We start from the raw sequence: 16,316 nt of genomic DNA on the forward strand, positions 1-16,316 counted from the left end.
GGATGCTGGGTTTTAGGGGCTCAGTAACTTCACATGCTAACAAGTGGAAGGATTATTCCAACTATTTTGGGGAAGGGGCAGGGATTCCCAAAAACTGGACCACTGCCCACTTTTTGACCTTCTATTGTCAGCCACAGACCTGTCATGAAGCCTGTGGGAGTGCCATTTACTATGCTAACATATTACAGTCAGTGCATACTGAAGCTCAAGGTCTCCTGGCAGTCAGTCTCTCACCATCTTGGGCCTCAGGGTCTACGGGGAGTTGAATTTCCTGCCATCTTGGTGGTAATTGTTGTCATTCCTTATTGGCTGCGCCCTGCCCCCTTCCCTCCTGTCTCGTTACCATTGCCATTTTATACACAAACAAATGAAGACTCAAAGAGGCTGACACAGAGTTAAGCAGCACCAAAGTGTCTTGAGTTAGAATTTTAAAATCTAGTGTGACATAAAATCCCAGGCACAATTTTTACGCCACCTATTTTTGCCTTGAAAACCCAACAGTGTGACACAGATGCAAGTTGCATGGTGGCATTTGGGGTCACATCAAAGAAAGGAAGAGGCGCTGGGACAGGCGTCACCAGTTGGCAGAGGAGAGCTCGGAGTCCGAGGCCTTGTGGCCTGCTGTGATGTCTGCTGGAAACGGAGCAAAGAATTCTCCAGGACCTCAAGATCACTGCCAGGGACAAGCTCACAGCCATCCTGAACTTTAGCTTTCACTGTCGCCTATAAACAGAAGAGCTCTGACTTTTAGGACATTCTTTCCTTCGCCTTTCTGAACTTGGTGTTCCCTTTGACCAGTGAGAGTGTGGCAGCAGCTTCCTGGTGCACTGGGGAAAGTGTCTGCAGTGGCTCTTTGCCTGCCTCAGACATCAGTGGCTCCCCAGAGGGGAACCCCCCTATCCCTGCAGCCTTGCAAAGGAGCTAATCCCAGCCTTATCTAAATCCCTAGATAGCTCCTCCCTCACTTCTGGGCTCCTCCAGGCCAGTTCTCACCATGACTCAACGTCAGAATCTTCTGGGTATAAAAACAAAGATGCTCAGACCCCTCCCTGGAGACTCAGACCCACGGGGATGCAGAGGGGCCACACCCTAGTCAAAAGCTCCCAAGTGAATCGTCTGAGACCTTTGGAACCCAGCTGGTGTCTCTTACTTCTATGGCTACACGACCTTAGGGATTCTGTTTCCCAAGCCCCAGGGGATCAGGCAGAGGACACTCAGGGAGTCGGGTATCAGTCCGTGCTAGCAGAAGTGGCTCCTGCCCAGAGCCGCCTGTCCTCTGGAGGCTCTGACCCCTGAGCCTCCCAAGGCTTCCTCCCCCAACACCCACCCCTCTCATCCTACTCACCCCCCACCTAAAAAAGGTACCAACCACACTGTCAATGTCCCAGGGCGGCAACAATGAGTTCTTGTCACTGAATTCCCGAAGCCCAATTGATGTTTCCTCAGTAAATGAATGAATTTGTACTACAGTCCCGTATAACTGATGTCACTATGCCAGCAGCATCATGGAAAATTAAGTCTGTTCTTTGCATATCGCCTATAAAGCCAAAAAAGGAATTACTGGTTCATAGCAGCACTATTTACAACAGCCAAGACATGGAGACAGCCTAAATGTCCATCAACGGATGACTGGATAAAGAAGAGGTGGTATATTTATACAATGGAATACTACTCAGCCATAAAAACCGACAACATAACGCCATTTGCAGCAACATGGATGCTCCTGGAGAATGTCATTCTAAGTGAAGTAAGCCAGAAAGAGAAAGAAAAATACCATATGAGATCGCTCACATGTGGAATCTAAAAAAAAAAAAAAAAACACAAACAAAGCATAAATACAAAACAGAAATAGACTCATAGGCATAGAATACAAACTTGTGGTTGCCAAGGGGGCAGAGGGTGGGAATGGAAAGATGGGATTTCAAAATTGTAGAATAGATAAACAAGATTATACTGTATAGCACAGGGAAATATATACAAGATCTTATAGTAGCTCACGGAGAAAAAAATATGACAATGAATATATATATGTTCATGTACAACTGAAAAATTGTGCTCTACACTGGAATGTGATACAACATTGTAAAATGATTATAAATCAATAAAAAATATTTTTAAAAAAATAGCATTTCTCAAACCTCAATCACTTGCTTATCATCTCCATGCACTGTTACTTCATTACTTAATTTTTATTTAAGTCTAAGTAATTTTAATAGAAACATGTTAATGTCAAGAGAAACCTTACTAGAAGATAACGTAGAAAGATACATGATCTTGGGGTAGATAAGAAAAAATAATTTAAACTTGAAACAAAAGTACTAAAGGAAAATACTGATGGTCTATATTAAATGTAAGATCTATTACTCAGGAGACACATTTCCAGAATGAAAAGTTAAGCCAAAGCGTGTGAGAAGGCATTTGCTATGCATATATCTAACAAAGGACTCATATCCACAGTATTTTTAAGAAAAGCAAATAAGCAAAAAACCCTCTTATAAATTAATAAGAAAAACAATGAGCAAAAGACGTGAAGAGGCATTCACCAAAGAAGATATCTTAACGGTGAGTAAGCATTAGTCATCAATCTTCAGGAAATTGCAGTTAGGACTACCACGAGATACCAGTCCACATCGAGCAATATGGATGCAGCTAGAAAGACACAGTATCAGATGCTGGTGAGGAAGCGAGGCAGCACTGCCGACACACGTGTTAACGGGTCCAACCACTCCGGAAAACTGTCTAGGACTGTTTACTACAGATTTCACGCCCTGTGACCCAGCAACCTTACTTCTAGGTAGAAAAGCATTCACACGTACACCAAAAGACTCATGCAAGAATTATCCTAGCATATTACTAGATGTGTGATTGCCAAACACTGAAAATGATTCAAATGTCCACTAATATGAGAATGAATTAACAAACTGTGGAAGAGTCATGTAATAGAATCCTAGAAACCAATGAAAATAAATAAGCCACAGCACTCTACGGTGACACGGACGAATCTCATAAACGTAATGCTGCGTGAGAGAAACCAGCCGCAAAGAGAATACAGTGTATGATTCCATGAAGATTAAGTTCAAAAGAGGCAAAAGGAACCTCTGCCAGCGGTTATCTTTGAGGAAGAGCAGAAGGCAGGCATCGGAGGTTCTGGTCACGTTCTATCTCTGATCCAAATCACAGTTATAATGGTTCATTCACATTACATGGGAGCGGTGTAGGTGACAACCCAATGAGTCACACCCCTTATGAGCTCTAGCCTTTTCTGTGTGTGTGGTACATACACTTCAATCATGATAATTTTTAAAGGCTTGGTGTTTCCTGACTATTACATCACATTAATACCAAACTAAGCCAATTTAGCCAATTCAGGAAGAGTGAAAGAATTATGTTGAGGGGAGAAAAATGTCTATTTCAAAAGCTGGATATTGTATGACTCCATTTATCGAACGTTCTTGAAATAACAAAATGAGAGAAATGGAGCACAGGTCAGTGGTTGCTGAGAGTTAAGGGGCTAGGAGAGGGGGTGTGGCTATAAAGGGGCAGCACAAGGAAGCCTTTGAGTGATGGAACTGTTCTGTGTCTGTGGCGGTATTTCCATGAAACCACACACATGGTACAATCACAGGAATGTGTACACACACACACACGTGCCCAGGTATAACTGGCGGGATCTGAGGATGGTCTGCGGATTGTACTAATGCCAGTGGCCTGACACTGTTATTGTACCACGGTTATGCAGCACTGAAGGAAGCAGGGTGAAGGGTGCACAAGACCCCATTTGTCTGCAACTTCCTCTGGATCTATTCTTATTTCAAAATAAAAAGTTTTTTGAAGAGATGTGAAAAGGAAAAACTTACTCACAATCTAAGAAAGTTTATTTATTTAAAGTTTGTTTAGAGTTTATTTAACTTTAACTCATAAAGTCACCAGTTGTGCAGAGGCATGGCAAACTTGGGGGAACTCTGGTGTAAGATTTTGCAACCTCTCCCAAACTCATCCTAAAAAGCTACAAAGGTGCTGATAAGGAAAGACTGCCAACAATGCTTCAACCTCATGCCAGATGTGAAAGAATATTCACCACCTACGAGTCTGATGGAGACAGCTGGGGAGAAAAATGGAGATGATCAGAGGAGGGACCAAAAAAACCTACACGTCTCTTGTATGCCTCCATTTTGAAACTCAAGGTCTGCAGCTACTGGAAAACTGGACACCCACCTCTAGAGCCCAGATGTCGTCTGGGCTTTCTGAGGTGGTCAGGTGCTCACATCTCACCCTAGCCAAGTTCCTACACCTGTTTGGATCAGAGACTCTTAAAAAACAACTGGACAGGAAGTAGAGGGAGGTGTGAGAGTGTGGGGTCAAGAGGAACACTGATGGGAGCACAAGAGGATAATCACAGCCCCCCACGAATCAGGATGTCTAAGAACCAGCATGGAGGGAAGAAGTGAGCACCTCAGAAGAGCAAAAATATGTCAAAGATAAAAGGCTGCTAGAAACTGGAAACTGTACTAGGTTTTCTTATTAATTGAAGTATAGTTGATTATATAAGTTTCAGGTGTACAGTATAGTGATTCACAATTTTTAAAGGTTATACTCCATTTATGGTTATTATAAAACACTGGCTATATTCCTCGTGTTGTACAATATAGCCTTGTAGCATATTTCATACAAACATCATAGTCTGTACCTCTTAATCCCCTGCCAGTGTTGCCTCTCCCTTGCCTCTCCTCACCAGTAACCACTAGTTTGATCCCTAGATCTGGAAGTCTGCTTCTTTTTTGTTATATCCACTAGTTTGTTGTACTTTTTAGATTCCACATATTAGTGATATGTCTTTCTCTGACTTATTTCACTTAGTATAATGCCCTCCAAGTCTACTCATGTTGCTGCAAAAAGCAAAGTTTCATTCTTTTTTATGGCTGAGTAGTATTCCATTGTGTGTATATATGTGTGTGTGTGTGTGTGTGTATATGCCACATCTTCTTTATCCATTAATCTGTTGATGGACAGTTAGGTTGCTTCCATGTCTTGGCAATTGTAAATAATGCTGCTATAAACATTGAAGGGCGTGTATCTTTTCCAATTAGCATTTTTGTTTTTTTCAGATACATACTCAGGAATGGAACTGCTGAGTCATATGGTAGCTCTACTTTAAGTTTGCATATTGGCCTGGTCAATACCTGTAGATCTGACAAAGGGCTTAGACTGCCCCTAGTGGAGAAAATCTGACCAGATGCTGCCTCATTCAAAGATGAGTAAAGAACAAACACTGAAGCTTAGTCTGTGAGGAACAAAAATTCCACAAGAAGAACATGAATAGAGGTACACCTTCCAAAAGACTCAGGGAAATAAGGTGATTTGATTGAATAATCAGGAAAATGTTTTTCTCATAAACTATTCATCCTGAGTATAGTACAAGAAACATGGCCTCTACTTGCCATAAAAAGGATATACTGAAGTTAAAAAAAAATATATATATAAACTCAAAATATATATATATATATATATATATATATATATATATACACACACACACACTCAAAAACAGAAAATCTGATTGTTCAAGAACCATGAAAGAAAGTAAAGAATTATCTAAGAATTTCTTCTATGGAAAGTGTCCAGCTTAGATGAATTTACGGTCTAGTTCATTCAAACTTTCAAGGAATAGACATTCTATGTTCCTACACCGTCCCAGACCTTTAAAAAAGACCATCCAAGCCTACCCTAGTTTTTAAGTTGCTGTATAGCTTCTTTAATGTCACACAAACTTGATTTTTTAAGTCAAAAAGTAGTATTAGTCCATAAAGAAAGTCAATGCACAATTGCAAAAAAAAACCCTCCAGGAAGATGAAACGATTTTAAACTTGTAGGCATATGCCGAAGAGAAGACTTCTCTGCTGTTGGCTTCCATGAGGAGAGGTGTTCCTGAGGGGTGTTTGTATAGCTCTCTGCCACCCGACTCACTCCGCCCTGGGGGTAGCCTGTCTGACTGGTACACGGGCACCGATAAATGGTGCATGTGGTTCAGCTCTGCCCTGACTTCCTCCCTCTTGGAAGCAGGATGCTCTCAGGGAGCACGTGTCCCACTCTTCCTCAGGGGCTCTGCTCCTCTTGGGGGAGTGCTGCCCTGGTCTGGCCGGCAAGTCCACTGTGGCTCTGGTTTCAGATCGAGGCTCTGAAGCCCACGACATTGGGCTGGCCACCCGGTCCCCACTCAGTGTACTGTCTACTGTAGGCAGCAGCGAGGCCAGGACCCCTGATCAGACCTAGTGAAGACCCTGCCACCACAAAACCATTGGAGGAACAAAATAAATCTCTCCAAATGGCAAGGGGAGACTAGAAAAGCCTCACAGGACAAATGCTTCATTTTAGACTGAAGAAGACCTTTACAGGCACGTTTGAGATGGAGTCAAAAAGAAGAGAAAACAGCCCTTGTTTTCCCAGTGTCCACGTCTCAGGCTTCCTAACCGAGGTTTGTCCAAGACGAGTGTCACTCTGTCCCAATTCTGGCCCCTCGCCTCCCCTCTCACTTCCAAAGGAGTCTGAAATACAGGTGTGACTGTTTATCACAGCACCTGCGCAGCCACTGAGACCATGTCGCCCCGCCTCCTCCAGAGCCAGGAATCTGGGCTTCACCCCACTGCCCTCCATAGCTGTGCCAGATGTCAGGGGATGACCAGGTAGAGCCCCAGAGAGCCACCTGGCCTTGCAACAATGGGGCCAGGCTCACAGCAAGGGCTTGGATGAAAAACCACACTGTCTGTGATAGAATGACAAACCTCCAGGTTCAAAGACACACACACACTAAGGTCAATCCACGAGGTATCTGGTTGGTAGAGACTTCAAATCTCACCCAACCCAGGCATGAGGCAGAGCACTGAAGGCATGAGCTGCTTCGGGAAAACCATCCCAGTTCCATTATGGTGGGAAGTCAAGTGTCTTTCCTACAGATGAGAGACCACTTCCTGTGGAGGGCCAGTCCTGCTCACCTGGGCCATGGAGAACCCACTTTAACATACGGAAACCTATTCTCTACCCCAGAACATTAGTTCTGGCAGAGTGCAGGTGCTCAATAAACAGGTTCGTTTTTCTTGTTAAGTGCTGCTACCAACACTGGGCACATCTTGAGCTGAATCAGACAGGGACCCTGCCCCTAGACATTCAGAGCCTCCCAGGATGCAAGAGAATCACTGTGATGTGAGAGAGAAGGGGACCAAGACCATGAGGAAGAGATATAGGAAAGCAAAAGAAAGATGATCAAGGCAGGCTTCCTGGAGGCAGCATCTGCAGAACCATGAAGTTCAAAGACAGGGGTCGGCAAGCTACAGCCCAAGTGAGGGCCAAATCCAGCCCACCGCCTGTGTCTGTGTGGCCCATGAGATAAGAACAGTTTTTACATTTTTAATGGTTATTTCAGTACCAACATAATATCCTCAACTTTGCTTTCTGGCCAGTAAAGTATATAAAATTTACAATCTGATCTTTTAAAAATATCTGCCAACTCCTATAACTGAGGCACAAAAACAGTCCCCAGATAGTAAGTGAAAATCATAGCTCACACTGGCTGAGAGCTTATTGTGTACTGTGTGTGTTCCACTCTACACGCTTTATTTTGTCTCCATGAAAACCCTATAAAGGAGATTTTATCCCCTCTTTAGAGAGGCGGAAACTGAGTCATAGGGACGTCAGTAACTTGCCCAGAGCCTCACAGCCAGTGAGAGTGGAGCCTGACCCCAAAGCTGCCTCCCCATCACTGACTGAGACTTCTGTCCAGCTCCCTTTGGAGGAAACACAAGAGCCAGCTTTCACCACAGGGCATGTCTGAAAAACAAGCTCCGGTCTGGCTGTGAAAAAAGGGAGGCAGAAGAAGGGATGGTATAGCTTACTGGTAAAGTGCTTGCCTGTCATGCAGGAGGTCCTGGGTTCAATTCCCAGTACCACCATTAAACTAAATAAATAAATAAACCTAATTATCTCCCCTCACCAAAAAAGTTTAAATAAATAAATAAATATTTTTAAAAATTAAAATAAAAAAAGGGAGGCAGAGGACAGAAATAGGTCAATTCATGCTGGGATCTGAATGCCGAGTAGGGAATTTTCTGCAACCAGTGCTTGGTAAATGACAGTGTATATGGTAATTTCACTGCAGCATTATAGTAGCAAAATATTGAAAACAACCTAAATGTCCATCACCTGGTGGTTAAATAAACTGTGGAACATCCATTCAACAGAACATGATGCAAGTTTTGAAAAAAGAGAGTCTTCATCTTCACTGTATTCGTCAGCTACTGCTGTGTAACAAACTACCACAACTCCTAGTGGCACACAGTAAGCACTGATTTCTTGGTCTCCTACAAATCAGTTGGGCTCAGCTGGGGGCTCCAGGCTACAGCCTGAGCCTGTGTCTGCTCTACCCATCTCTTAGGCTCCTTGGACCAGTGACCTAAGTGCATAGAGTCTTCTTGTGGAAACAGAAGGAGCAAATGGAAACAGGCAAAGTCTTGCAAGCCCTCAGTGCAGAACTCGCACCTTGTCACCCCATCTTATTCCTCAGCAAGGCACATGGACCTGCCTAAAGTCAAGGGGCTTTCACCTTTCGTGAAGGGAACTTAAAAGTTACATGGCAAAGGGTGTGGACACAGGGAGAGGTAAAGAACTAGACCAATGATTCAACCACCACATATACTATTATGGAACAATATTCAAGATGTATTTTGGATACTTGCTACAGCTGACAGCGCTCCTTAGTCATAGGGACAGCCATGTACATAATCTTTCCCTCAAAGCTAAGGTTGTCTAGGGGCGAATCCACATCTAACACAAGCCCTTTGACGCCATCCACTCACAGAACTCAAAGTAGTTAAATCTGTACCACTCGCCACCCTGAAAATGAAGTAGGTAACATCTGTTCCACCTGTCATCTTGACCTTCATTCTGCCACATCTCCAGAAAGGCCCCCAGTATTGAGAGAATGATGGATGCAGGCACCTAAGAATAACCAGCTGTCACCAGAGGCCCTCCTCTGCCTGGCATCCCCCACTGATGCCCCCTCCTGACCCAGACCCGTGTTCCCAAATGCTATGCCACCTGCCTCCTGCACCTGACCCCCACCCCGTCCCTGTCACCATCTCTCTCCCCGCCACATCTGCCTGACAGGACCTTCACAGTTTCCCTTCCCTCCAGCGTGTCCTCCATGCCTCAATTTTGTTTTAATAGCAGAACAACGTGGACAAGTTTTCCAGACCAAAATCACTTCCACGGCACCCAGGGAATTGGAGCCAGAATGGCTGTCTTTGAGACGGGTGGGCCCAACCTGTTCAGACAGGGCTCTGAGGCCAAGGTCAGGGGGACAACCCTGAGTGGGCCAGTGTAGGGGGAGAGGGATGTACGTGTGGCAAGGAGGCAAGTTTAGACTTCAGAGTGTGTGCGTGTGCATGCGGGTGTGTACACACATGTACACACATGTGTAGAGAAACGGGCCTGGAAAAATCTTTGTGAAAATGCCTCCCCAAATTGTAATACCTTCCAGTTCTGGTGATGAAGAAGTAAGATCATTCAAATCAGCCCTGGTGCTAAAGCTACTAAAAAAAAATCTGGAAAAATATTTTTCTAAATATGCTTGAAAGCACCTAAGAATGAACAAGGTAGGAAAGAACGCCCTGGCCCAGACCTGACAGCAGCAGAACCCAGAGAGGCGCGGCCCGCACTTGGAAGCCGCGCCAGCCCTCTGGCTGGTGATGCTGAAGAAACAGTTGGTGGGGAAGGGGACCAACGGTCATGCCCAAGGCCCACCCGAGGGGAGAGTCTCATTACCACCCATTTGCTGAAACCCCGGAGGACCACACCGTCAGGGCGAACCGGCAGAAGCACAGCCCCAGCCTCTCCTGTGTCCGCACACACCCTCCCGACGTGCGGGGCCCTCCCAGGGGCAAGCGGCGTGGCGCCCGCCTGCCCACTTACAGTGGAGCAGAATTCTCATTTATTAAGTGACTCGGAACTTCACTGTTGTGGAGCTTCTGTTTTTACTTTAGGAGGCACTGTGAGTCACATCGATGATTTCTTTGATGGCAAGTTCACGGCCAGAAACACGGCCCCAAATCATTACACTGCGCCTCAGGGAACGTGCGCTTCCCTCTGTGACCATCAACTCTGTGACACGCTTTATGCGCTCACGCGGCCGCTGAAAAGGGAGCCTGCCTCTATAAATGCAAATCTCTGAAACGCTCTATTTCTTTCAAGCAGCTGAGCTGCGGAGCAGAAAGTCTAGAACCGGAAAATCTTGGGGTCAATTCCCTGTTTTACAACCGGTGAGCTGCAGGACGGCAGACAAATGACCCATGTTACCGAGTCTCATTTTCCTCATATGTGCTGCTGCTGCTGGTAGTAGTAGTAGTAGTAATAATAATAATAATAATAATAATATCCACAATTCTCAGAGGGACATCCGGAGAGGTCAAGTGTGAAGCCTAGTGCCCGGCAATTACTGACAGCTTAAGTGCTTAATACATGTTCACTATTACTAATATCAGCAGAAATACCATCCTAGATACCACAATTTAGAGTAATAGACACAATGATGATAAGAGTAGTAGTTAATAATACTAGTAATGGCCATAGCTAGTGGGCCAGAGTGTGCCCATGAGTGTGAAAATAATGGCTTTGACCATCTTAAGGTAAGGAATTAAAGGACCGATATTTTTACGTGATGGTGAAACGCCAGGCCTAGCGTCACATGCTTTGGAAGTACAAGACTTGATCTCTGACCCTGGAGCACCCTCCCTCTATAAGAAAGGCAGACACAAGGCCGTGGGCAGCAGTGAGACCCCACGAGAAAGGGGATGATTCTGTCTTCGAGGAGGAAGAGGGAAGGGTGGGGAAGGCAACCGAGAGCCCCAGGAAATTTCAGAAATGACCTTAGTCAAATCAATTGGGACACGATGGCTGTGAGTTACTTGCTTTGCAGAAGAGCGCGGCCGTGGATGCTTTCACCTGTACACAGCAGGTTCAGAAGAGTCAGGAAGATACAGCTAGCGGTAGAGAGTGTGCCTAGCATGCATGAGGTCCTAGGTTCAATCCCCAGTGCCTCCATTAAAAATAAATATATTGAAAAACAGAAGAGGCAGCAGCCCCTACGCGACCCCACGCTCGGGACTCTGCAGCCTGGGTCCTCCCTGGACCAGTGTCGGAGCCGAGGCCTCACTCACCCTCTCTGACCACATCACGGGCCACCGGGACGCTGTGATCATCACTGGCAGCCTTCTCAAAGCTCTTGGTTCTCATGCCTTTTCTGTTGCTATTTTTACCTAAAAAGACAAAAGAAAAAAAAAGACAGATGCCTTCATCTCCACATATGTCAGGTCGTCCCAGGATGGTGAAGACTCAACGTCTTCACGTCTCCATCCTCTGAACCCAGTGATGGCACCTTGGACTCTGAGGTCCCTGCGGTCGAAGGAAAGTTGGCATGTTATTGTGAATGCCCAGGGAAACAGCACTCCTAATAAAAACAATGTACACTTGCGGGTGGTTACTGTTCTCAGACACCAAACGTCCTGTGGAGCACGTGTGACCCTCCTGGGGGCCTGAGCGTGACACCACGTCTAACTGATTAAATGGGGCTGGAACTCCCGAACTCTGACCCCAGAGCTAGACCTCCTACCCTGCTGGGCTCCTCCCACCTAACTCCCTCCAAGGCCCTGGCTGGTACCTGGAGGGGTGATGATGCCCACCGCCCAGAGGGACTCCTTACTGGAGCCCAGGAACGCTGCCTGCTCGTGCCTCACTGGCCGCTCCAACTTCCTCTCACACTGTGCTCTCCCTCTCTCTCTGCTCCATGAAAGCTGGCTTCCTTTCAGCCTTCAGTCCATGATTCCTGCCCACCATTCAGCCTTCAGTCCACGTTTCCTGCCCACCAGAACCTGGCCTGGGCTGTTCCTCCTCCTGGAGCGCCCTTCTGTTCACTCTCCATCTATTTAACTCCCGCTGATCTTGCAAATCCCAGCTCTGCCGTGCCCTCTTTGAGATGGCTTTCCTGAACTTCCTAACTAAATCAACACCTCCTTTGATGGGCTGGGATAACACTCATCTTTGGTCAAGTTGTCTCCATGTGGAGCCTGAGGCAAGGGTTCAGTGCATGTGGTTTATTGAGGGAGGGCTCTAAGGGGAAAGGGAAGGAGGAAACAGGATGGGGCAGAGGAAGGAGCTAAGTTCGGCTGTGTTCCTCACCAGGGTCACTCAGCCTTATCCCGCAGGGAGCTCTGGGGCAGGAATTGCACACAGTGCTGTCCCCACCTTGAGATAAGGAGCCACCTTCTTGTGCCAGTTAGCCTCTGGCTACAGACTGATCAACTGGGGAGTGGGAAACATCACCCTCCAACACAATGTTCCAGAGAAAGGAGCAGCCATGAGCCAGCACAGCCAAGACCCCGGAAGCTGTGGGACGGGTGTGCCCGCGGGAAGGGTGGGTCCCCACAGTGGGGTGTCAGCAGCCTGCACTACAGCTCCACACCCTTGTCTTGTGTCTCACCATCACACACCTGTAACATGTTCTGTTCGTGCGGGCAGGAACTTGTTAGCTTTTGCTCGCTGCTGCATCTCCAGAGAATGGTTGAGTCCTACATAATGGGCCATGATGAAAGAAGGACCATGAATGATGATGAGTCAGTGAATGACCACCAAACAAAAATAAGAGCAAGGAAGGTCTATGGAGAAAGACACTTAGTTTCAACTTTAATAAGCAAGTTGGAATACCAAAAGCATCCAGTGGATTGTGCCAATTAATGAAATCATTTCAGACAGTACTAGAGTCACCCAAAAGAGATATTTCTCAAGAAAACCTTAAATCTTCAAAAAAATTTCGAGGGTGCACTGGGCCCAGCCAAGGCCAGTCGCCTCTCCACCATATTCTTGGGTGAGGCCTGCTGGGCGTACCTTTCTTTTTTCATGAAAGCTAAGAAAAAACACAAAATTCAATGGTCTCCTCGGGTCAAGGAACTCAATGAACCAAAACTCTCAGAAAGGCCAGAGGAGGAAGGCTGCCAACCTGAGTGCATCTGACATCAGCCTGAGGTCACCTTGGCATCTGGCCTGGTCCTGTGGGTGACCTCCAGAGACAGCCTCTTCTGAAAGGGCCTGATGGAAGGTCTACAAAGACCTTGATTGTCTCAGGAAACAGGTGCCATAACTTTTGAGAATGCAGAGTCTGATTTGGTAGAAAGATAAGCTGTTATGGGGGGAAAAAAGTTTTACAAAATATGAGAGGAAAAAGCCAAAGTTCTGGAAAAGAATGTTCCACCCAACCCTCCTCCTCAGAAGTCGGCCACTGATTGCAGGCCTTCTCATTGCCAGAGCAACCCCACGAGCCTCCAGGAACATCATGGGAGAGAGAGAGAGTCAAAGAGCATGGTCCAGGGGGAGCGTATAGTTCAGTGGAAGAGTGTGTGTTTAGCATGCTTGTGGTCCTGGGTTCAATCCTCAGTACTGCCATTAAATAAATAAACTAATAAATAAATAAATAAACCTAATTAGCTCCCCTACCAAATAAATAAATAAATAAATAAATAAAAATTTTTTTAAAAGGGGGGCATGGTCCCCCGAACACCCTTAGCCTCATTCCCCTGGGCTAGACCCACGCGCACAAGGAAAACATCCTTGCTCAGCCCTGAGAATCCAATGAAGGCCCAGACTGGGGGCAGATGTGCTATCACCCCGAGGCTGACATGTGGGGAACAGAACCCTCCTGGGGAGTGGCAGAGCGGCAGAGACAACAGGAGAGGCCCTGTCACCTTCTCTAGGGGAGATCCACGTCCAGAATTTGCATCTGGTGCCAGCCCGACACTGACCACGTGTGTCCTCAGGAGATCCTTTCACCCCTCTGTGCTCCGCCCCTTCATCAGTAAGACGAGGAGACACAGCACCTGCCTCAGCGGGACTTGGGAAGAGGAAACAGACAACGCCTATCACAGCACGTCGGGCAGCGCCTGACCTGCAGGGACCCCCGAACAAAGACAGCCTCAGTCTTCGCATCATTAATATTAGTACTGCGTCCCCCCGTGTCACACAGCACCATCCCAGCTGCTGGAAGGGGAACAGCCAACAAGGAGAGCATGGGTCGCAACTTATGAGGCATTTCTGCATAGATAAAAACACTGGATCTTAGCCCAGGCCCATTTGGGGCAGGAAGCTTGCTAGGAACATTATCCTCCAGTTGGGGACACTGAGGTTCAGAGGAGAAGAGACCCAGCCAAGCTCATGGACAGAGCCAGGAGGCAGCAGAGCAGGAGCCTGACACCAAGCCTGGGCCCTTCCCAGCCTCTGCTTCTCTTTCAGCAAGAAAGGCAACATATGGCCTGTACAGATAAAAGAAAGAGTACAGTGGAAACAGCGTCCAGAGAAACAGCCAGAATCAAATCAACATCTCCATCTGGGCGGCATGACAATACTGAATTCCTTACAAGTAGCAAACTGAATTGCCAGGGCGGACCACATAATCTATTCTGGTCTCTGGTGACAAATATCAGGCTTCCTGGTTGATAGCAAACTATTTTCCCCCTCTCTAGACAAGCTGCTTACAGTAGCAACCCCAGAAACTGAAAAAATTCTTTGCTGCATATTTGCATTTTCCCCAGGAAATTCCAGCCCAATGGCATCTGCACTCCGGCTCGGGAAGGACTCAGCCCCGGGATCTGAGCTTCTACCAGGCTCTTGTGAAGGAACCCACATGAGGAGGAAGGCTCTGGCCCCAAGACACTGCGGGCTCTCCCAGAAAGGCAGCCTCGTGATTTCTGAACACTGGGGGAGCAAGGAGGGCTCTGCAGGTGAATGTGAAAAGCCGAAACAGAAGTGGTTCAAAACGTGTGCTCCCTGCAGGTGTCAGCAGGAAAATGGGCTGTGACACCAGGAAGGGACAGCTGGTGCCCTTATCCAGTCCCCAAATCTGAGAAGTCAAGCTCCTGGTGGAAACATGTTTCTCAGGGATCAAGAGAAGCCTCAAAAAAAAAAAAAAAAGGGCTGAGTGGCTGAATGACGCGCACGCTTCCGTTAATTAGCGACCTGAATGGTCTGGGCTGGAGATGGAGGCACCAGTGCAGTTTTCTAAGTGCTTTTTACCAGGGGTGGACTAAAATCAATTGATCGATCAACCAATCAATCAATCAATCTATCAGAAATCCTCCCCTGCCCCTGGTCAGCTGTGTCTTCCCTGGCAAAGGAGCTGGTCAGCCTGTGTCCTCCTCTGGGCTGGTCTCCAGTGCAGAAGACTTAGTCTCCACCAGGGTCCCTGGAGCAGGAGGGACAGCCACTCCCAGCCTCTGTGCAGAAGCAGCCACCTTCCTGATTTGCAACCAAACAAGAAGCCCTTTGTCTTTCAAGAGACACCGGCATCGCAGCAGCAGGCACTGTGGGTACTTGCCTGTATCGCTGTGGGTTCTGCCTGGAACTGGCCTGAGACAAGGCCATGGGTGCAAGAGTGCATGTGGGAGATGATTCTATGAAGCACAAGTGAAGAAGTGAAGGGAATGAGAAGGAAATGCCAATAACCCAGGCTGTGTCACCGAGCGACACCGACGTGGCTGGGAGACCTGGGGACCAGGGTTGAAGCTGCCTCTGACACATCCTTCAGAAGACTGTGCACTGACCCTTCTAACCTCCCACCATCTCGAGAAGCTTGGTCTATTATTATTCCTGAGTCACAGAGAGGAATTCGAGGCATGGGGAAGTCACATGTGCCCATGAGTGGCAGAGCCAGATTTTGAATCTCTCTGAATCCTGAACAAACCTTACCAAACACCTACCCATGCCTCGTGTGTGTGCCAAGTATTCCATAAAAATCTGACATAGAGTCTCAAATTAACATCTGAAGAGGTCTTGTGCCACTCTGACCATTCATTCTATGATGCCCAGGTCAGTAGCCAAATAGATGCCAGCCCGAATAGACACTAGCCATTTCAGAAGCCAACCAAAGGCACCCTAATTTTATGGGTTTCAGGATTCCAGAGACGCAGCGATGGTGGCAGGGGCCTCAGAAGTTCACAGAGGGCAGAGCCACTGCTGGAGATGCCAAGCCTGAGAGCTCAGGCTCCCCGGCCACCTCAGGGACATCCAGCAGACACACCCCCACTTCAAAAATCCAGGTTCAAGGGCCCAGGCTGCCACTGTCATGGGACTGAGGGCATCATCCCCTGTGAGATGTGTCAGCCAGGGAGGCTCAGGGCACACAGGAAACGCAATGGCTCTTTTCAAGAACCACAGTGTCCAACCCAGCTTCCCCAGACATGCGAGTGCCTCTCCCGTCATCACCCACACATACATAAACCCTGGCT

General features: G+C 47.1%; 1 protein-coding gene and 1 non-coding gene across 2 annotated transcripts in view; one reads left to right on the forward strand and one right to left on the reverse strand.

The window, feature by feature from the left end:
* The window catches only part of CPXM2 (carboxypeptidase X, M14 family member 2), a 117,845-nt gene that overhangs the window by 95,894 nt on the left and 5,635 nt on the right, over positions 1-16,316 (reverse strand). The window contains exon 2 of the mRNA XM_031461941.2: positions 11,205-11,303. Coding sequence (XP_031317801.2) covers positions 11,205-11,303 — 99 coding nt within the window. The remainder of the gene's footprint in view (positions 1-11,204; positions 11,304-16,316) is intronic.
* TRNAD-GUC (transfer RNA aspartic acid (anticodon GUC)) lies at positions 7,871-7,943 on the forward strand. Its single transcript has one exon. It is a non-coding gene; the product is annotated as a tRNA-Asp (tRNA).

Source organism: Camelus dromedarius, chromosome 8 (genome assembly GCF_036321535.1).
Source record: "Camelus dromedarius isolate mCamDro1 chromosome 8, mCamDro1.pat, whole genome shotgun sequence".
NCBI classification, from domain to species: Eukaryota; Metazoa; Chordata; class Mammalia; order Artiodactyla; family Camelidae; genus Camelus; species Camelus dromedarius.